At 38.8% G+C, this 23,187-nt stretch overlaps 1 protein-coding gene across 1 annotated transcript in view; it reads left to right on the forward strand.

Annotated features, from left to right (window-relative positions):
- Positions 1 to 23,187, forward strand: part of LOC141300002 (A-type potassium channel modulatory protein DPP6-like) — a 167,449-nt gene that overhangs the window by 128,421 nt on the left and 15,841 nt on the right. The window contains exons 4-5 of the mRNA XM_073830303.1: positions 17,177 to 17,271; positions 19,266 to 19,340. Coding sequence (XP_073686404.1) covers positions 17,177 to 17,271; positions 19,266 to 19,340 — 170 coding nt within the window. The remainder of the gene's footprint in view (positions 1 to 17,176; positions 17,272 to 19,265; positions 19,341 to 23,187) is intronic.

Raw genomic sequence — 23,187 nt, forward strand, 5'->3', positions numbered from 1 at the left:
TACAAGACTACTATAGTTTTACCATGGTTCAGTGTATGTATAAAAAAGCAACAACAATGCTATAGGCTGAAGTTCAGTTGAACTGAATGACATCAATCTCAATTCTGTATTATGTGACACCAGGATCGGTGGATCACCTTTAAAGGTGCCATAGAATGGAAAACTGTATTTACCTTGGCATAGTTAAATAATAACAGTTCAGTACATGGACATGACATACCATGAGTCTCAAACACCATAGTTTCCTCCTTCTTATATAAATCTAGTATTTGAAAAAAACACCGAAATATAGGTCAATTCCAACATAACTGTCAGGGTTGCGTGCTGGACTGACGAGACGGGACACGAGATAACAAACAAAAGTGATATTTAATGTAAATCTTCAAGTGTAACAAGCAGAACAGGCAGGAACATCCACACACGTAAAACATCTAAACAATGTAAAGACCGACAGAGTGCTAAAGACAGAGACAGACTTATAAATGGTGATAATAGGTAAAACACAGGTGACACAGATGACTAATAATTACACACAGGTGACGGGGATGAGGGCAAACGAGGGCACAACCAAATAGTGACAAAATGACAGGGGGAGACCAGATGAACAGAAAGGACTGTGACATTACACCCCCCTCCGAAAAGGCGTGTCCTCGCGCCGTGGGAAACAAAAAAAAAAAAAACAAGAGGGGCGAAAAAACATAGTCCATGAGGGAGGAGGCTTTGGCGGAGGACGGCACCCCTGGAGGGGGACAACAAACAAAGTCAATAGAGTCCAGGGGGGCGACGAAGGTGGGAGGAGCCAGGGAGGAAACAGGAGGGACCCGGAGCAGGAGGCACAGAGCAAGACCCAGGCCACAGCCATGAAGATCCATGGTGGAGCCGACGGAGGGAGGAGCCATGGTGGAGGACGGGCTTACGACTCCAGGGGTCCGACCGACAGAGGCAGAGAAGGTGGAGGAGGAGCCCGAGGCGGAGACGGAGAGCCGAAGATCCTGGGCGACACCGAGGATCCGGAGGGCCAAGGCGTAGCCAGAGCGACAGAGGACTGAGGTGGAGCCGGGGGGAGGGAGGAGCCCAATGGAGCCGATGGGACGGAGCGACGAGGCGTAGCCAGAGGAGTAGAGTCCGTAGGCGATGGCGGGACGACAACCAACCAAGGCGGAGCCGGAGGGACGAGGAAGCCCGGTGGAGCTGGTGGGCCGACGGGCGACTCTGAAGATGAGGGAGCTGAGAGCCGTGGTGGAGCTGCAGGGTCGGAGGGCCGAGGCGGAGTTCTGGACTCTGAGGCTGGAGGTGGAGATGAGTGATCCTCCAGCCGAGACGCCGATGGAAGCTGGCAGACCTGCAGCGAGCCCACTGCACAGATGGAGGACTGAGGGTGAGCAAGGGGACTGACAGAAGACAGCGGGGTTTCTGGAAGGCTGGATGGAACCAGCGGGGATTCAGGATGGCTGGGCGGAACCAGCGCAGACTCAGGATGGCTGGACGGAACCAGCGGAGATTCAGGACGGCTGGACGGAACCAGCGGAGATTCAGGACGGCTGGACGGAACCAGCGGAGATTCAGGATGGCTGGACGGAACCAGCGGAGATTCAGGGCGGCTGGACGGAACCAGCAGAGATTCAGGATGGCTGGACGGAACCAGCGGAGATTCAGGACGGCTGGACGGAACCAGCGGAGACCAGACAGATCCAGAGACACACAGAAGAGGGCGGGTGGGTGGGAATTCCAGGCAGACCCGTGGCTCCGAGAAAAAGTCTATTAAGTCCCCAAAATGTAGCTCATGCTCACCCCCAGTGGTGGTGCAGTGGGCAGGGCTCTCTACCGCCCTCTCTTGCTCCACGCAGCACTCCACCGTCGCAGATGTAGAGGTCGGCTCACGCTCTTGGTCGGAGGTTTTGAGCTCGTCGGCGCTCCATATCGCTGTCGTTCCGGGCTCAGGCTCTCCGTCCGCGGTGATGACTTCGGGCTCATACTCTGCATGTCGGGGTGATGTTTGGCTGGGCTCTGGGTCTGGAGTGGGGCTGACGTCCTTCTCGATGATGTCCACAGTCCATGACGATCCACAGGACGCCAGCACCCACTCAACGTAATCGGCGAAGCTCTCTCGAGGACCCTCCCCGGACAGCTGCGCTTTCGTGGCGATGTTTAGTCCAGCACAGAAGAACGTGCACAGGCAGCTGTCCGGGTAATGCGTCTGTGGCACGAGGAACACAAAGTCTCTTGTGTGGTCCTCGAGAGAGCGGTTCCCCTGCTCCAGGAGGATGATGTAGACGGCAGGGTTATCCATAAAGGGAGAGGGGAAAAAAAAAAAAAAAAAACTGAGAAAAACCGGAAAATAAAGCAGGGAAACACGCCGTGAAACTGTTTTGGGTCGGTCTTTCTGTCAGGGTTGCATGCTGGACTGACGAGACGGGACACGAGATAACAAACAAAAGTGATATTTAATGTAAATCTTCAAGTGTAACAAGCAGAACAGGCAGGAACAGGCAGGAACATCCACACACGTAAAACATCTAAACAATGTAAAGACCGACAGAGTGCTAAGGACAGAGACAGACTTATAAATGGTGATAATAGGTAAAACACAGGTGACACAGATGACTAATAATTACACACAGGTGACGGGGATGAGGGCAAACGAGGGCACAACCAAATAGTGACAAAATGACAGGGGGAGACCAGATGAACAGACAGGACTGTGACAATAACAGGTCTGTTACGCAACTTCCCCGGGATCGTTAATTGTTACGCCTCCAACATTTGCATCGCCCAATCATCAGTAACGTCAGCACCTCAGTTAAGGGACACGGTTAGCTTAATGCTAGTGCTAGCCTGTTACATTGCTATACATAGGATTTCACTTACCACATAAACAGAGAGATGAGTGCGCTGATGATGGTGAATGATGGAGAAATAACTGCCTGATGATGGCGAATGATTTACAGATCTGGAGAATCACTGAGAAGTAGCTCAACTTGATTGGTAAGTACTTGTGTCTCTGCATTGTAACTTTACACAGAGCACATGCATCACAGTAATCAGACTAATATATCCGCGATTCAAAATGGCAGATTCAACAAACCGCATATTAAAAGCGGCTAGAGCTCCTAATTAAATATATATTTTTATCCATGTGCGAGCTATTGAGCTCTGTGAAACAGCCAATCAGAGCAGAGCTCATTAATATTCATGAAGCTTCCAAATAACAGAGCATTTCATTGCAGGGGCAAATCCTAGGGTTGTAAATGGACCAGTCAAACCATTTCTAGAGATTTTTTGCCCTTTCCTATGCCATATACCTTCTATGTAGATATCAGAGAACAATTTAAAAATATTTTATAAATGCATTCTATGGCACCTTTAAATTGAAAGCGTTTTGAATAATTTATAATTGCATTTCTTTTTATGTCTGTCCTGAGCCAGAGGGCAGCTGAGGTTTAAAGTGGATTTACAGCACAGCACATTACCGTTCTTCTACGCCTCAATCTATTTCTCCAGCCCTAGCAGACACCTCTTGCAGCAAATTACCTGTACAAGAAGAAGAAATCAATTTAATCAGCAGCAATTAAGCAGGAGCCGAGTCGGAAGAAAACGATGCATAATCGTGTTGCTTGTTACATAATGACCAGATTTCTTTTTCTTTTTTTCTTTTTTTTTTTTTTGCTCAGCCTGAAGGGTCTTTTAGCACAGCACAGTTAGTAAGAGTACCAAGTATGTGCTGATGCTCAAATACATTCTATATGTCTGAATTTATTTGTGTAAGAAATCTTCTACCAAGGTGTTTTCAGGAAAAATGCTGGGTTCTGCTAGGTCAGCACAACTTTTGACAAGCAGTCATTTTTCCACAAAGGTGCTGTCAGTTGAATGTTCCAATTTTGTTCATTTCAGAGCTCTAAAAATGGTTTGCAGATATTTTAGAGCATAACTCACGTGAATGGTCCAGAAAAGTCCATGCCAAACCAATAAACCAAACTGCAAAGCACAAATTTTCACTTTAGAAGGGACCAATTCTCACTATTAACTTGCATATAACAAGCATATTGACTTTTTTTGTACTCACTTTAATGGTTTATTCTGCATGACCATATATTAGATCTCTTAAATTGGGAGTTTCTTGAGGCAAAAGTCATAATAGTTACTTAATAGTAAGAATTAAATGTTGAAATAAAGTGTGACCGAACTGTGTGACCAAATACTAAAGTTGCTGTGTGTTTTTTTTTAGGCGAGAATGTAGTTGTTTAAACTTCAAATATGCGGTTTGTTTATAAAGATAGCTTTTATGTGAAAATTTGCTTCAATGTTTTCAAAGATGTAAGCTCCAGAGTGTCAGCAACCGTGGAGAACAGCTCTACCTCAGCCAGCTCTGTTCACTTTTTGATTTATTATTTTGACCTGTCTGAGTAGAGTACATATGTACTTAGAGGTTATAATCATTTGTATACCTTCATTATTTATAGAAGCAGCAGCCTTCAATAACGCTGCTGCTTTCCTGTCCTCTGAGAATAAAGCATGCTCAGAGAGAGAGAGCAAAGGAAAATAATAACTGTGATTCAGAAGAGTTTGTAATGAGATTGTATAGATGCAAAGAAGGAAATCAACAATCAAAAGCTGAAAGGTAGAATCTCACATTCTACAATTTACTTCTGAATAATTCAAGAAGTGACAAACTATTTTTTAATCTGTATATGTACAAAACAAAACGCAAACACAACTCAAGTCAAGTGACCTAAATAGATCAGTAGGACATTTTAAATAGAACGATAAAAAAGACAGAAATCATAAGACAGCAAATGCACATTTAATGTCATTTAGTTTTTTATTACATTTAATCTTAATTTAATTTTACAATCAGGGGCGGACTGGCCATCTGGCAATTCTGGCAAATGCCAGAAGGGCCGGACCATTTTTTTAAATGTGGGCTGGTCAGTTTTTTTTTTTTTTTTTCGTTTTTTTTTTTTTTTGTAATATGTATTGTTTTTACATGCAGGCAGCTCTTATCTCTTGCAAGATGTGAATATGATGATGATGATGGTAATAATAATAATAATAATAATAATAATAATAATAATAATAAATGTTAAGCATTTGGCCCAATCGGCGACGACCGGCTGTTTTCGAGGTGGGCCGACCCAATCCGAGGTTACGTGGATGTAATCAAAATCTGGCAAGAATGTCAGACAGTAAGTGCAACACAAGCTAATTGTCAATGATGGACCGTAAAAAAGGAAAGGCGGTGCCGTAAAGCTCTGAGAAAGCAAAAAAAGGGCTTTAAAATCGGATGCTGCCAAATGCATAAAATTAACTGAAATGTTCTCGAAAGTTTTAAATTCGGCTGCTGCTGCAGGACAGTAGCGCGGTAGAGGAGGTAAGAAGAAAACTTCTTCATGCCATTCACGCTACTTCTGACAGTTTTTGACAGTAACCTACACTGTGTTTAACAGTTGTAAGCTTAGCATAGAACTCCCGTACATTTTAAAATGTCATTATCAGCAGATAACGTGAGATTTAGGATATACAGACTGCTGTATGCTAATAGCAATATAGTCTAACATGCAAAAGAAACTATAGCGATAGCCATACTACTGTAGGCATTTGTAGTGAACTCTGAATACATAGCTAGTCTTTAAAGAAAAACATTAAATACATGCATAGGTTACAGTATGTAATTAATCCTTAGGAAGGGTGGAACATACACTTCTATTACAGTCAATAGTGTAATATATCTATGCAATAGTTAGACAATGTAAAATGAGACATTGGCTTGCTTATGTTCTCCCTTGACTGAATCGTGTGTTCATCTATTCAAAACTAGAATGTTTCTGGACCCAGTGCATGGAGGTAGGAAGACAGCAATGAGAGAGAAACACCGTGAGAGACCAGCAAGAAGCATGGACACAATAACAGTCAGGCAAGAGTGAGGAACATGTATAATCACTAGGGCTGGGAATCGACTCCAAAAAGAATCGATTCCTCGATTCCAACGTTTGGAATCGATTAAGGGAAATCGAATCCTCATTCAGAGCCGTTTCAGTTCAGCAAAACTTATAATTAGGTGCCTCAAACGGAAGGCTGCATCCCATGAAAGCTGCATATCTCGGTCACCAATGAAAAAGAGTCATTTCTAAACTCGTCTGAGTTTAAGGATGCATGCAATTTGCCTCTTGCTTGCTAATAGTTATTATAAGTATGATTTGTTTCCACGAAAAAAAAAAAAAAATCGTTCGGATAGATTTTTTAAATGAGCCAGTTCAAAAAACGATTCAGAAGTTTTTTTTACGGGGGAACTGGCTCATGTTGTCCACAATTTTGAGCACTGCACGACAGAATAGATCATGACAGGATCGAGGGTCTTGATATTATTTACATCTTAAATAAATGATGTTTTTAACCGTTCTATCAGCAAATGAAAGAAAACGCAGAGAGCGCATCTGATTGACAGCTAAGCCACGAGCTCTTATATCACTGTTGTTGTAAAGTTCAGTTTATTTTGTTTCAGTCTACAGTCTTTATTTATTTATTTTTTTTAAACAAATGAAGCTTAATATTGTGAGAAGGCAACTTTCTACGACCTTTAAATCCTGCATGCATTGCAAAATTAGTTTTCTCCGATCTTAAAAACAAGAATCAAAAAAGAATCGGAAACAACATTGAGGAATCGATTCTGGAATCCCTAATAATCACAGACAGCCATACAAACACATTAAAATTGCAGAGTTACAGAGTTAAAATGGATGAGAAGATGTAGAATCAGACAGACAATGTGTACAATGTCAACATAGAAACAAGGAGAATCCAACATATAGATAGTTATTTGTGAATAAAAGTATGCTGAAGTGTTGCTAGTGCTGCATGTCCATTTGTGTGTAAAGGTGTGTGTGTGTGTGTGTGTGTGTGTGTGTGTGTGTGTGTGTGTGTGTGTACCTGGTATTCATCACGTTGTGGGGACCAAATGTCCCCACAAGGATAGGAATACCAGTAGATTTTTATTTTTTTTTTTACTTTATTTTTTTGACAAATTTTCAGTTTTCATGTACATTTAGCGTAAACAGGAATATATATTAGGAAAGTCACAATCACAGCAAGAAAGAAAAAAAAAAGAAAAAAGAAAAAAAAAGGATAACAAATAACAACAACAATCACCTGTGGTCTTACAAGAAAACAGAAAACATTTGTTTAGGTTGGGATTAAGTAAAAATGTGAGAGTAGCCATTGCTTGTTTGAAGTAAATAACAATCCCATTTTCTCCAATAATTTTCCCCTTTACCTTTCTGTAATCGGAGAGAGAAGGCAATTTTTTAGGAATACCAGTAGATTTTGACCTTGTGGGGACATTTCTCAGGTCCCCATGAGGAAACAGGCTTATAAATCATGCACAATGAGTTTTTTTGATGAAGTAAAAGTGTGCACAATCTCCTGTGAGGGCTAGGTTTAGGTGTAGGGTAGGTGTAGGGCGATAGAAAGTACGGTTTGTACAGTATAAAAACCATTACGCCTATGGAATGTCCCCATAAAACATGTAAACCCAACATATGGCACTGTTTATATTATTTCACTATCTGTACACCAATATAAGTAGTGAATGTGCGTGTCCGTGGGTGGGGCAGTGTCGGTGTGGTAATATGGGCTGGTGTGGCTAAAGTGTCAGGGCTGGATTTTTGTCTCAGTCCACCCCTGCTCACAATGTGACGTATTTGCAGTCTGTGTCTGTATTTTGTCACGTTGTGAGTATTTTCAGCGCACTTCTGTATTTGGTTGTGTTGCAACAAGTATTTGCAGTGTGTTTCTGTATTTGGTTGTGTTGTATTTGCAAAGTGTTTTTGTATTTTGTCACATTTTGAGTATTTAAAGCGTGTTTCTGTATTTTGTCATGCTTTGAATATTTGCAGCTTGTTGCTGTATTTGCTTGTGTTGTGAGTATTTGTAACATGTTTCGGTATTTGGTTGTACTGCAAGTATTTGCAGTGCATTTCTGTATTTGGTTCTGTTGCGAGTATTTGCAGCACATTTCTGTATTTTGTCGCATTTGGAGTAATTGCAGCATGTTTCTATATTTGCTTGTGTTGTGAGTATTTGTAGCACATTTCTGTATTTAGTCACATTGTGAGTATTTGCAGCACGTTTCTGTATTGGGTTGTGTTTTGAGTAGGGGTGTGACGAGACACTTATCTCATGAGACGAGACGAGACACGAGATTGGGTTCACGAGACGAGAAGAGACCAGATTATTTTACTTTTTTAAAGAAATCCTTAATGATGGAAATATATAGGGTAAAATAGTATTTTATTCAACAACAACAAAAAACACAAAATGCAAAAATGTAGGTGCATTTTCATATGAACTTGCACTTTAAACTTTTATTTTAATCAATTATATGCAGTAATAAACATGTAAACTAATGCTGCATGATTCTGGATAAATTGAAAAACAATTTTCTTATATAAACTGGAGATCACGATTCTAAAGAAAAAAACAATTAGAAATCTAAACAAAATTACGTAATTTACTAGTGGTTCTGACAGAATGTTCATTGCTTAAGTCTAAATTTGACTGGAATTAAAAAAAAAAATGAAAGAACCAGTGTCTCAATTAATATAGGCTTGTTTCACTATTGGAATCTCTTGAATGTATAATTCAATGACAAATACTTTTTTAAAACGAAGAGAATAAACGTTACACTACATACGTGTTAGAAGATACTTTCGTTTTGATCGCTACTGTAGACAATAAGTGTTTATACCCAAACTATAAGCTTTTATCCCAGTTCTTAAATGACTGTAACAAAGAAATAATGATGATTATGTGGTTAAAAAGACTGCCTGTGTTGCTTTCTTAAACAGACCAGCTGTCAGATGGGTGTATACGGATGAGTCAGATCAGAAACAAAAGCTTGTCCTAGAACAAATTGAGACAGAAAGGACTGATAAAGAAAGAGCAGAGTAAAGAGGGATGAAAGGAATCATGCTTTGGGCACTGTAACAGAGGACAAGAGGGGAAACGAAAGATAGAAAGAAAGTCAAGGTGAGTGTGCTATGCCCTGAAGAACAAAGAAGCAAAGAGAAGGTGAGTGCTGTGTTTGAGTGAGTGACCCCGGGCTTCACTGCAGGAAGTGCTGCGTGCCAGTTCCTGCTGCTCACCTCCATCAAAACACTGAGAGAGCACAGGAGAGACGCTGGGTTTGCAGGGGCCAAGAGACTCAGAGATCGTGATTTTTTACTGACAGGAATGAGCTGAAGAGAAAATTCTTCACAGCAAAACAACCCAGAGGAAACAGAGAGCATATGAAATGACATGAAAACCGCCCACCTAGGTATGCACTCGTGACGGCTGTTCCTAACAACAGACACTAAAACAATGCTGCCTCATAATAAGTTACTTTGTTTTTTACCTAAAATTTAGGGCAGAGTTGCTTGTTTCCTTTTATGTATAAGGCAAAATCTGAAAAAAATCTGTGAAAAGTTTCATCCTAGATGACAGACTGAGCCAAGAGAAATATCAGTTTCAACTAGATTTGCATTTCCCAAAGGAAATATCAGTGTTAGAAAGGTATAAAAATAATATAGTTGAAGGTTTAGGTTAGATTAGGCTATAATTTTTACTAAATGTAAAAGAAGTCAACTGTTGCAGCAAGGGTTTAAAATGAAGTACCAAATGCAAGTATAAAGCCGTATATGCATATAAACTGTATATTATAATTAATAATGTAGTATATGTAGAAATGACACAGGCTTCTCCCAAAAGATAATAAGACGATGTACAAGAAAAAAAAATTACTCATCTTTTATTTCAAAAAGTGGCTTGTCCAAAATTATTCATACCCTTCTCAATAGTCAATAGAAAAGCCTTTATTGGCTATTACAGCAATCGAACGCTTCCTATAATTGCTGACCAGCTTTTTGCATGTCTCCTCTGGTGTTTTTGCCCATTCATCTTTACCGATGAGCTCAGCTTTTTCAGGTTGGAGGGTCTCCTTGCCATCACCCTGATCTTTAGCTCCCTCCACAGATTCTCAATTGGATTTAAATCAGGATTCTGGCTGCAAAATGTTAATGTTTTTGTCTGCTAACCATTTCTTCACCACTTTTGCTGTGTGTTTTGGGTCATTGTCGTGCTGAAATGTCCACTGGTGCCCAAAGGCAAGTTTCTCTGCAGACTGCCTGATGTTGTAGTTGAGAATTTTGATGTATTACTCCTTTTTCATGGTGCCATTTACTGTATTTAGGTTCCCTGGTCCACAGGTTGAAAAACACCCCCAAAACATTAGGTTCCCACCAGCATGTTTGACAGTGGGGATGGTGTTCTTAGGGTTGAAGGCTTCTCCTTTTTTTCGCCAAATGAAGGATACATCATTGTGGCCAAACAATTCAATTTTTGTTTCGTTTGACCATATGAGCATTTGCAAAGGCCGAGCGGGCTTTTGTGTGCCTTGTCTGGAGAAGTGGTGTCCTCCTTGGTCTGCACCCGCGGAAACCAGCGGTGTGCAGTGTCCGTTGGACTGTCTGCCTTGAGATGTTGCCACCAGCAGAGCCCAGATTCATCAGGATGGCCTTGGTTGTGATCCTTGGATTCTTTTTTACCTCTCTCACTATCCTCCTGGCCAGCACAGGTGTCACTTTTGGCTTCCGACCACGTCTTCTGAGATTTTTCACAGATACAAATACATCTTGTATTTTTTAATAATACTTAGCACTGTAGCTACTGGAACTTCAAAACATTTAGATATGGTCTTATAGCACTTTCCTGACTTGTTAGCAGCCACAATGCGCAGCCGCAGGTCCTCAGTGAGCTCCTTTGTAGCCATGACTGTCCACAAACCAACAGAAGAGAGCTTCTGTTTTTCACCTGTTGAGTTGATTAAAACAGCTGTTCTCAATGAATCATGGTAATTAGGATGTTTCAGAAAAGCTTGGACTATTTGGAATGGTACAGAACTTTGGATTTTCCCATAGACTGTGACAGTTTGCAAAGGGTATGACTAATTTTGGACATGCCACTTTTTGTTCAAATGTCTGGTTAAATTTAAACATTTTCTGAAGTCACTGGCTAATGGCAAGCAAATGCAATAAAGACTGATCACAATTCAATATGCAAACATTGTAATGTTATCACATTATTACAATGTTATTACACTGTTATTACATATTACATCACTATAGGTTAAGGATACACTATGATTTTTGCAGATTTTGGGCAGTTAACAGCATGACTGGCACATACTCCTATGTTCTAGCTTTAGAACAGTTATAGCTGTTCTGAGGATATCGACATGTTATACAGTACCTTGTCGCAATCTGTACAGGGCACAGTGGCCAATGTCTACCCATCCAAGACTGAATCCAAATGCGCTTGACTTTTTTTTTTTTTTTTTTTTCACGACTCAGAACAGAGCCAACTGCTGCAGGCTCCTATACATACGTGTTTGTTTTTATCTGTCGTATGAGGCACATGTTTTTGAATGAGTTTGTTGTGTTTGGAATGGCTTTAATACCTCTGTGTGATCTTCAGTTGTTTAGTTTATGATGCCCATTTTTTTCTCTATAACTATTTAGAAAGTCAGCAAAGGTATGTCTGCTGATTAATGTTTTAAATTCCGTTCAAAGTTTTGTGTAGTGTATTCAAGCCTTTAGATTCAGAAAGGTGAAAATTCTAGCAATGGTTCTAGTTAAAAATGCACCACCTCATGTAATATTTGTGTATTATGTGTTCTCATGCTTAGAGTATTAAATCGTTACTCAAGTCTCTGTGTAGTTCTTTTTGTGTGGTGCGTGAGCTACAGCGGTTATTTGAGTTGTCGAGCATACATTGACACAATGTATAATTGAAGGATTAAATGCACATTTTGCAAAAATCAAACTGATACAATTTTTTAAAAAGTCACACTTTATATTAGGTGGCCTTAACTATTATGTACTTACATCAAAAAATAAGTACAATGTACTTAAAGTGGTCATATTTCATTGCAAAACACTTTTTACAGGTTTGGTGGTTTGGGTAGGTTTAAGGGTGGGTTAGAGTGTAAGGGTTGGTCCAACACTGGTAATTACAGAAATTAATTACAAAAATGTAATTAAATATAGGTTTTTAAAAATATATAAATACAATGTAAAAACATGTATGTACACAACAAGTGCATTAAATGTAAGAACATAGTAGTTAAGGCCACCTAACGTAAAGTGGGACCAAAAAAATAAATAAATAAAATAATAAAAAAGTGCTTAGAAGCTTCTGTCACCTCTCTACTGCAATCTTGGCCAATTCCCTGCTTGAATAAGCTTTCACATCACTGATAATCTTTGGTTTTTACATTGCCACTGCTTTCTTAAAATTCAACCAAATATTTTCAATGAGAGTAAAATCTGGAGACTGAACAGTCCACTCTAGAACATTCTATAACTGATCCCTGAACCACACATAAGTAGTTTTTGGATGTATACTTTGGGATGATTGTCCTACAGTAAAGTTCATTGATCATTACCTTCAGTCTTTACACCAAAGGCATCGCAATTCTTGCCAAAATAGCCTGACACTTTAAAGAATCCATGATGTCCTTTATACAGTCATGTTTTCCACTTCCTGCTAAAGTAAAACAACCCCATAACAGGAATGTGTCACACCCCCGGACTTTCATGTTGGTTTCTCCCATTTTCCCCGCAGATCTGAGTGTTTTGGTTTCTCCCTCATTGTTGTCACCTGGATGTCTGTATTAGCCTGTCTATTTAATGTGTGTGTTTTCCCCTGCATTCTGTCAGTCTTTAATGTATTCTCCTGGTGTTCCTGTGTCTGCCTGTTTCCCTGTGGATTTATTAAATGTACGTCTTTTTACTACGTCGTTGTTCGCCTGTTCCTGCCTGAATCCTGACAGAAAGACCGACCAAAATAGTTTTTCTGCGTCTCCCCCCCGTTTTTGTTTCTCGTTCCTTTTCCAGTGTTTTTGTTTCCGTTGTGGTTCCCCCATGGATTCCTTCCTTCGACCAGAATTCATCCTCCTCCGGCTGAAGCAGGGGGATTTACCGCTCAAGGGATTTACCATCATGTTCCAGCTCGTAGCTCATACCACCAGCTACCCGGACGACGCTGTGTGTTCTATGACGCTAGCCTCAACGCGTCATGCAGAGCGCCGTCGTCCGAAGACGGCCCTCGAGTGGATTTCGCCGCGTTTGTGGAGTGGACACTGGCGAGAAACAAACCCTCGTTTCCCGCCTGTTCCAAGGAGAATCTCGCCAGTGCCACTTCAGACCCAGAGCCCAGCCAGCCACCCCGACATGCGGATTACGAGCCCGAACCCATCATAGACGGAAAGCCCGAGCCTGGAGCGACAGCTGTATGGAGTGCTGAAGGGTTCATAACATCCGACCAGGTGCGAGAGCCGGCCATTACATCCGCGACGGTGGAGTGCTTCGTGGAGCAAGAGAGGGCGGTAGAGAGCCCTGCCCACTGCACCACCACTGAGGGTGAGCTGGAACAAGAATTTGGGGACTTAATAGACTTTGTCATAGATATACCTGTCTGCCTGGATTTCCCACCCACCCTCCTTTTTCTGTCTATGCCTGAATCTCCGCTGGTTCCGTCCAGCCGTCCTGTATCTCCGCTGGTTCCGCCCAGCCTTCCTGAATTCCCCCTGTCTACTGTCTGTCCCCTTGCTCACCCTCAGCCCACTATCTGTGCGGTGGGTTCACCGCGGGTCTGCCAGTCTCCATCGGTGTCATGGCTGGAGGATCCCTCACCATCGCCTCCAGCCTCAGAGTCCTGGACTCCGCCTCGGCCCTCCGACCCTGCGGCTCCACCCCGGCTCTCTGCTCCCTCGTCTCCGCTGTCGCCCGTCGATCCAACAGCTCCACCGGGCTCCATCGTCCCTCCGGCTCCGCCCTGGTCAGTCGTCGCCCCACCTTCGTCTCTGGACTCTACTCCTCCGGCTGTGCCTTGTTGCTCCGTCCCACCGGCTCTGTGGACCTCCTCCCTCCCGCGGGCACAGCCTCGGTGCTCTGTCGCTCCGGCTCCGCCGCGGATCTCCAGATCTCCATCTCCGCCTTGGTCGCCAGAGCCTTGGGTTCCGCCTTGGCCCTCCGGATCCGCGGTGTCGCCCAAGATCATCGGCTTTCCGTCTCCGCCTCGGGCTCTACCACCACCTGCTCCGCCTCCCTCGGTCGGCCCCATGGAGTCGTCAGCCTCTCCTCCACCATGGCTCCTCCCTCCATCGGCTCCACCGTGGGATTACGTCATGGCTGTGTTCTGGGTCCCACCTTGCCTCCTCCTGCTCCAGCCCCCTCCTGTCACCTCCTTGGCTCCTCCCTCCATCATCACCTCCATGGACTGTTCCGTCACCATTCTGGACTCCATCTCTTGCCCTCCTCCCGGGAGTCCGTCCTCCGCCGAAACCCCCTCCTAAGACTGTTTGCTGTTTCCCGTTTGTCGGCGCAAGGACACGCCTTTCCGGGAGGGGGAGGTAATGTCACACCCCCGGACTTTCATGTTGGTTTCTCCCATTTTCCCTGCAGATCTGAGTGTTTTGGTTTCTCCCTCATTGTTGTCACCTGGATGTCTGTATTAGCCTGTCTATTTAATGTGTGTGTTTTCCCCTGCATTCTGTCAGTCTTTAATGTATTCTCCTGGTGTTCCTGTGTCTGCCTGTTTCCCTGTGGATTTATTAAATGTACGTCTTTTACTACGTCGTTGTTCGTCTGTTCCTGCCTGAATCCTGACAGAATGGCCCACCTCCATGTTTGATAATGGAGCAAATCCTGTTGTTTTAAATAGACTTTCTAAAGGCCTGACTGTGTTTTAAGACAATTTAATTCCCTACAATAAAAATGAAGTGACTTAAAACAGCAATGTTAAATAGGGGGTTGAATAATTGTGACATATGAGAAAAAAATCTTATAACTCAAAAACATTACATTATATATTGACATTATCACTTTTAATATGCTAGTGAACTGTTGTAAATGCAATTTTTATAAAGTCCTGGATCTTCAGAAAAGCTTGTATTTGTAAAGTACTGCAGTCTCTGGGGGGTTGAATATTTTTGATTGCGACTTTTAATTAATGTTTGTTTTTCTTCTGAAAAATATATAATAATATATTTAGCATGAAATAATATACTTTAAAAGAGTATACTATATAAACTAATATACATTCAGGAAACTTATGTTTTTGAATTCTTAATGTTAATTGCATGAAAAAATGTATAATAGTTTAAATTGAACTTTAGAGTGCTTTTGTGACCCAATTAAGTGTGACTTAGTTGCATCTTTTTATGTAATTTCATAATTATTTCTATTAAAATATGGTTAAAATGTACTGCTGAATGTACTGACAAGCGTTTATATACTAAACAATATACTGTAATGCCATTTATTTTTAAACTCGTATGTCATTCATATATTCATCCACTTAGAAAACCCTTGTGCATTTTTATTGATAACAAACAATGACCAAACAATACAGAACCAAACAATTCACAGGAACAAATGATTACTTAGAGAATTAGTTTGCTTCCAGAATAAACATTTCCTGATAATTTGCTCACCACCATGTCAACCCCTTGTTCCCTATTAAATTCCAATATATGAAAAAAAAATCCTGGAATGTTTTCCTCAAAAACCCAAATTTCTTTTTGACTGAAGAAAGACATGAACATCTTGGATGACGTGATGAGCAAAGTTTAAGGAGACTTTTATTTTGGAAGTGCACTGTAAAAAGTTGTCATCAGTTTCAACTCAGAAGCTTAAGTTCAGCTGCTGCCTTAAAATTTTTAATTAAATTAACTTAAAACTACAAGTCATTTCAACTCACGACAATAAAATGAGTTAAATTGACTTGTACTTTTAAGTTGATTTAACTTATGAGTTGAAATTACTTGTATTTTAAGTTGATTTAACTTAAAATGTTAAGGCAGCTGCAGAACTTAAGTTTTTAAGTTGAAACTGGTGACCACTTGTTACAGTGTGAACTAATCCTTTAAGTTGAATAAGCTTTGAACATGAACAGAAACATGAAGGGCTATATATACAGGACTAATAACTAACAAGATAAACCCGAAAGCATTCAAGTCCGTAAACCAATTACAAGACAGAACTGAGAACCACCTGACAAGAAAACAAACCGATGAAACAAAACACATGAACCAAAGAAGAGGAGAGGCGGTTCAAACAGAGGACAGTTTGGAGTCTAGGATGAGCTTAGAGGAGTCCCGGAGAATGAATGATGTGTGGAGAAGTGTGTTTAGAGCACACCTGTCTGAATGCGTGATGGATAGAGTATGAGAGATGAATGAGAGCAGAGGGGAAGAGAACGCTTGATGAGGTTTTGATCTGAAACGTACGGCCCGACATCAGGTCAGAGGAAGAGAGAGAAAGGAGGAATTTGTCAAGTCGACAAATGATTGTTCTGGCATCTTATCAGCTCGCCAGTCAATTTCAGGCATGGAAATACCAGAGTGAAGGGCACCTTTCTTCCAACAATCACTGTAAAATGAACAAACTTAACATTCAGAGCATCACAACAACCATTAAAGGAAAAAGCACACTTTATGCCATTATTATTCATCATGCAGTGCATTAAACAGCTCATGTTTTATGTCCATCTCAGATTATTTACTTCATGCTAATTCCATTGTTTATATCTACATCGGAATAAGGAAAATATTAATTGCGTTCCGTGTGACCGGTCAGCGATCTGACCCATTAGAACGGCAGTGCTTTCAGTGCCTTCCACTTTAGCTTTAATGTGATTGTGATGGTAATTGTGTCACCTCTTATCACCGATTAGTTATGCAAGCAAGATAAAAATGCCTTTGCGTACCATTCCCCTAATCCGCAATTAAAAGCGACGATGGGGCTGTTTGCTCATTTTGCGTTCTTCTCACCAAGGGCTGTGTGCTACATTCCAGACCTCTCAAAGAGCTTTTTGCTGATGTCCTTGGCAAAGTCATCGTCACATGTGGAAAACCAAAAATGAAAAGTTTTATCATTCCTTTTCAACTGTCAGCCCCCCTGGTACATCTAGAGAACGTTGAGGGACACATTCATGACTAGATTATTGACAGAGAGAGCGCGAGTGAGAGACAGTCTAAAGCGGCCTGATTAGAAGTTTAAGGGCGCACGCTGTTTTACTGCTGACTAATTTCTCCTTGACTTTTTATCCCACTAACTCTCATCCTCTGATCCTCTCCCTTTAGGTAATGAGCTCCTCTACCGTACCCGTGAAGGTGATGTGGTCCGCTTTAACATGGAGACCAACGAGAGTACAATCCTGGTCACAAACAGAAAGTTTGTAAGTCTTTTACTTCAACTCTTTCTTCTCCCTAAAATTGTGAAACCCTTTAAAGATTTAAAGAAATAGTTTACTACAAAATGATGATTTGCTGAAAATGTACTCTTTTCCCAAACAAGATGTTGATGAGTTTGTTTCTTCATTAGAACAGATTTGGTGAAATTTAGCATTAAATCACTTCTTCTCACCAATGGATTCTTTGCAGCCAATGGGTGCCGTCAGAATGAGAGTCCAGACAGCTGATAAAACACAATAATCCACAAGTATATGAAACAACTCCAGTCCATCAGTCATCACCTTGTGAAGAGAAAAGCTGCATGTTTGTAATAGAATCCATCAAGATGTTTTCAACTTCAAACCATTGTTTCCAATTAAAGCATGAGTTCTCTGTCCATAATATCACTTTCTCCATCAAATCAGGAGAGGAATATGAAGAGAACAAGCAAAGTAAAAACAGTCCAAAACAGCTATTTTGGCCAGAAGCAACAGTTTAAAGTTAAAAAAGGTGTTAATAATGGATTTTTTTCTTACAAACATAATTTTCACTTCACAAGATGGTAACTGATGGACTGGAGTCATGTGGATTATTTGTGGATTATTGAGATGTTTTTATCAGCTCTTTGGACTCTCATTCTGACGGCACCCATTCACTGCAGAGGAGCAAGTGATACATTTCTCCAAATCTGTTGCAATGAAGAAGCAAAGTCATCTACATCTGGCATGGCCTGAGGATAAATTGTCAGCAAATGTTTATTTTGGGTTGAAGCATCTCTATGAAGACATATACAAATCAAACGTATGATTAATAAATGTTACTGCTACTCTTTGTGAATGATTCATCTGATAAAGTGACTCCAAAGAGTATTAAGTCACACTTAAGAATGTCAGAATGTAATTGCAATAAATACAGGAACATTTTTGTCTTCACTAGCTTCACTTCCTTCATCATTTTTGTTCATTTATTCAAGTTCACACAGGTGTCCTAGCAGAGAATCACAGGTGTAGAGAATCGTATTATCTCACTGTCAACATAATCCACAACATGTGACACCTAGAGAGTGCCACACTTTAAACAAGCTTGAATCTTTTGTTTTATTATTTTAAACTTAAAATGTCGTTTACACACTTTTAAGTTAAGATATTTTTGGGGTCACCATATTTTACATACAATTTTTTAAACTGTAAAATGCAACTCTTAAATAACTTTTGTTATAATAAAGGCCACGTATGTGGAGAAAATAATACTTAACGGTATAATATTCTACATTTATTGTTCAAGGTGCAAGTCATTTTTACCTCATTAGACTAGAGCCAGACCGATATATCTGCATCTATTCAGTAATAGAGAATACTTTATTTTCCTATTACTGAACATTTTTAAACATTCAGTAAATTTGCCATCAGCACATATAATGTACAATGGTCTCAGTAAAAAAAAAGAAGAAATAAATAATGAATGTTTTATAAATATAATAAATAATAAACATGATATAAATTTTGCATAGTTTTGCACAGAAAGTGCATCAAAAAACAAACATAAATGGATACGATCAACTCCCACCCTATATTACTTCCTCATGAATATGTCACATTATGAAAGATAAATGCATTGTGAATGTCTCACTGTGCCTTCAGCACATGCAAGCAGAGTCATGCATCAGCATGTATAAATTACTCTACAGTCATACAGCACATCACTGGACCGACAGTTCTATTGTTATTAATAGAGCTGAACACATCCATCATTAGAGCAATGTTCTGTGTAACTTGTTAACAGCCTCAGATCATTAAAGTGGGGCTGGTGGGATGGAAAACAGCAGAGGCAAGGACACAGAGCGTGATGTTTGTTGAGAATCAAAGAGTGGCAGTTTTGATTAATGCCACGCTCTCCCTGTGTCTGCGCACTGCTATCTGTCACAGTCGTTTAAGGAATATGGTAATGAAACTATGCTTTCTATAAAGTCTCATTTACCCTTTCTCTGTTCTTTTTCTAGGAAATGTACAAAGCCAGCAAATATGAGGTTTCCCCAGATATGAAACTCGTTCTGCTGGCCTACAACGTGCAGCCGGTGAGGCCTGTGTTTATTTGGGTGTTGTATGTGTGTGTTGAGATGAAAGTAATCATGGCACGATGTGAAAGGGCCATCACACTCTACCGCCTCACCAGAAGGAAAATACACCCTGCTGGAGTGACAGAAACCCAGCAATCGCACACACACTCACACACACACCTGCCAGTCGAGGGGGAAGAGCAGGACAGAGGCTGTTTTCACACTTGGTTTGATTGGTTGGTCTGAACTCGACATCTATTCCACCCTCACCCCCATCTCTTTTCATATTGTGATATACAGTATGGCTCCGAACAGGGTGTCTGCATGATTGTAAGAATTAGCCGCAGGTGTTGCTAGCAAGGTAACAATGCAAGAGGAGACAGCACCAAAAATCAGTGTTTTCACAGTCATAGAAAGCCTGGAAACAACAGGGAATTTGAAAGTCTGATTTCCAGACTTTGGAATTGAAAAATGAATTTATAATGTAAAAGAAATTTCTATATGGTAATTTTAGGTTAAAAGTAATTATTACTCTGTATGTTAACTAAATTATCTTTATCCAGTTCAGAAAACATTTATATAATAAAAATGATAAATAAAATGTAATACGATTCATAATTAATAATTATATTAATAGTACTACTATTTATAACATTTAATAATAAAATAATTAAAATACCTTTAGTTTTTGTATTAAAGTGTTTTAATTAATTTATTATATTATATAAATTATTTACAATTATATATGAATTCATTATTTTATTAAAAAAGAAAATAGAAAATTAAATTGCTTTGAAATGTTATTAATATTATTATTATTAACTGAATTATTATTCATGTTTTTATTAAATGTTATTTCCCAGTTTTATTTTTATGTTATCAATAGCAGTTCTCTTTCATAAATCTTTGTAAAACTGTACTTTATAATTTGGCATCTGGCAAGTGTATATTGATTGTAATATTTTAATACAAAATATAGTACTGAAATTATTTTAATATTATATTTTGTTAGTAGTATAATTAATGGTAGTATTCATTTATTTATTATTACTGATAATAATGTTGTTACATTTTATTTTATTTCTTATTTTACTATTTTCAAAATGTCCTTAAATATTTCTTTATTTTAAATTACAATTGTATTAGAACTTTAATTTTAAAAATGTTAATCACCATCTGAAGTAGCCATAACAATTTTGAATTAAAAATATATATAGTTTTAAAATTTATAGTAAATTAAATTAGAATATAACTAAATTATGTTTTTTTTTTCAAATCCAGTGTGTAAATGACCAGATACTACAAATATTTAAATATAATTTTCTAGATTTTTCTTTAAGAAATATCCTGAATTATTTATATACATAACACAAAATGTAAAGAATTTTTTTAATTATTACAAAATACAAATTAGTAATCATAATAATTATTGTCAGTGTAGCATGACTTTTTACAACTTTAACTAAATTCTGTTTTAAATAAACTATTTGAACATGTAATTTTGATTCAATATTTTAATATTTCATATTTAAAATACAAATAATAATAATAAATTTCTTCATTATTAGGACAGTTATATCGTTTCCACTGCATTTCTTCTTAATCTAGTTGTCCAATAAGCATGCCGTTGTATATTACAAATATTGTTGCCAGTCACTTTGTGCTATTAAATTTAAACTAATAATTGCACTTTGGAAAGTATTTAAAAGTTTTTAAAAGTATCTGCATAAATGTACCAGTGAAATGCACCAGTAGTACATTTAAATCAGAAAAAATAATTAGACATATTCAAATCATTATATTGTCTACAGAACATGTAAAATTCCACTTTAAATTCCTAAAGCTTTAGTATAAAAACAAATGATGAAAGCACAAACTCTGAAGGACGCTAGAGTCGGAAACCGCAGGTCTGAGCAGCAGGTGATGAGTTAGTTTGATCAGGGCAGCTGTCATAGAGAGCTAAAGAGATGGAGGAGAAGGTGTCATCAATGCTGGGACAGTGACATCAGAGCACTTCACACACAAAAGAGTGTGAGCGCTGCTTCTGGTTTGTTATTCAGTGCCCGTCCCAACATCACCTTGATGGATGACAACCTCGTCCCCCAGCTGTCATTGCCTATGCTTGCACACACACACACACACACACACACACACACACACACACACACACATTCACACACATGTTCATAACGCCCCTCATTTTCAAACTCTGTCATGGTGCTGCTTGCCCTTCACAAAGGAGCTCTCCATCTCTCTGCATCTGTAAGACAGAGGGAGGTGGTGAGTACAGGTGTTGAATGTTAATCTTTGACAGTATTAACAACTCGGCTACATCACATGTGTCAAGCTCACGTCAGCTGAGAGCATATGCTGCGGTCAACCCTCTGGCTCACGGACAGCTGTTGACACTGTCCTCAGAGTGATACAACAGCACTCCTGTCTTCCTCAGCAACGATGGATTAGGATTTTATAAATTGAGTTTGTTCTGCCTCTGAAATCTGATTGGACGTGCCATATTTGAAGCACATCTTTAACCATGCATCAAATGAATTCTAACTGTATGCATAATTCTAACTTGAATGCTTTACTACAACTTTACTAGTTGCAAACTTCATGGTTTGTTTGTTTTACAATCTTGTTTAAAGCTTAAAAATAATGTTCATATTGTTTCATATGTGAGTTTGAACCACAAAACCAGTCTTGAAAATAAACATTTTATCTGCCTACTCCCAGAGCATTCAAGATGTAGGTGACTTTGTATCTTCAGTAGAACACAAAGATGGATTTTTTACTCAAACTGACGCAGTCTGTTAGTCATATAAGGGCAGTCCAAGTTAATTTTTTTAGTAGCACGGGTATATTTGTAGCAATAGCCAAGATTATAGATTTTTCTTTTATGCCAAAAATCATTAGGATAATATGATCATGTTCCATGAAGATATTTTGTAAATTTCCTAATGTAAATATATAAAAACGTAATTTTTGATTAGTAATATGCATTGCTAAGAACTTCATTTGGACAAATTTAAAGGCAATTTTCTTAGTATACTGATTTTTTGCACCCTCAGATTCCAGATATTTAAATAGTTGTATCTCTGCCAAATATTGTCCGATCCTAACAAACTATACATCAGTGGAAAGCTTATTTATTCAGTGTATCAAAATTGTATTCATAATAATAATAATAATAATAATAATAATAATAATAATAAAAACTTATGACTTGTTTTGTGGTCCAGGGTCACATGTAGTTAAAAAAAATGTTTAAAACTATTGTATATATTTTTTTAATTAAATAAAATATTTTATTTAAAAAAATATTGCAGAATTAAATTTTTATTAAATTATGGCATTTAATTAAAAATTTATGGCATACTAAAATAGTTAAATATAATTTATGTATATATATATATATATATATATATATATATATATATATATATATATATATATATATATATATATTATATATTATTATATATTATTATATATATTATTATTATATTATTATTTATTTTATTTTTTTCCCTAAATTATTTATACAGATAATGCTAAATTTCAGGAAAGACTAATTTATTACAGAATATTATTAAATTTTATTATTAGGACAGTTATAATTTTTTCTCTGCATTTCTCCTCTAGCGTCCTAATCCAGTTGTGTGTGTATATATATATGTATATATAAATGCATAAATTTAATAGCCGCCAGTTGTAATTTAAAATCAGAAATCCAAAAAAGGGGGAAAAAAAAGGATACAGGATAGAGGACACGTCTAAATTACATTTTTGCTGTATTTTTAAATTGATTAATAGATCCACATTTAAGAAATAAATGCAGTTCAGACCTAATGACTTCTCTATTATT

Source organism: Garra rufa, chromosome 24 (genome assembly GCF_049309525.1).
Source record: "Garra rufa chromosome 24, GarRuf1.0, whole genome shotgun sequence".
Taxonomy (NCBI): domain Eukaryota; kingdom Metazoa; phylum Chordata; class Actinopteri; order Cypriniformes; family Cyprinidae; genus Garra; species Garra rufa.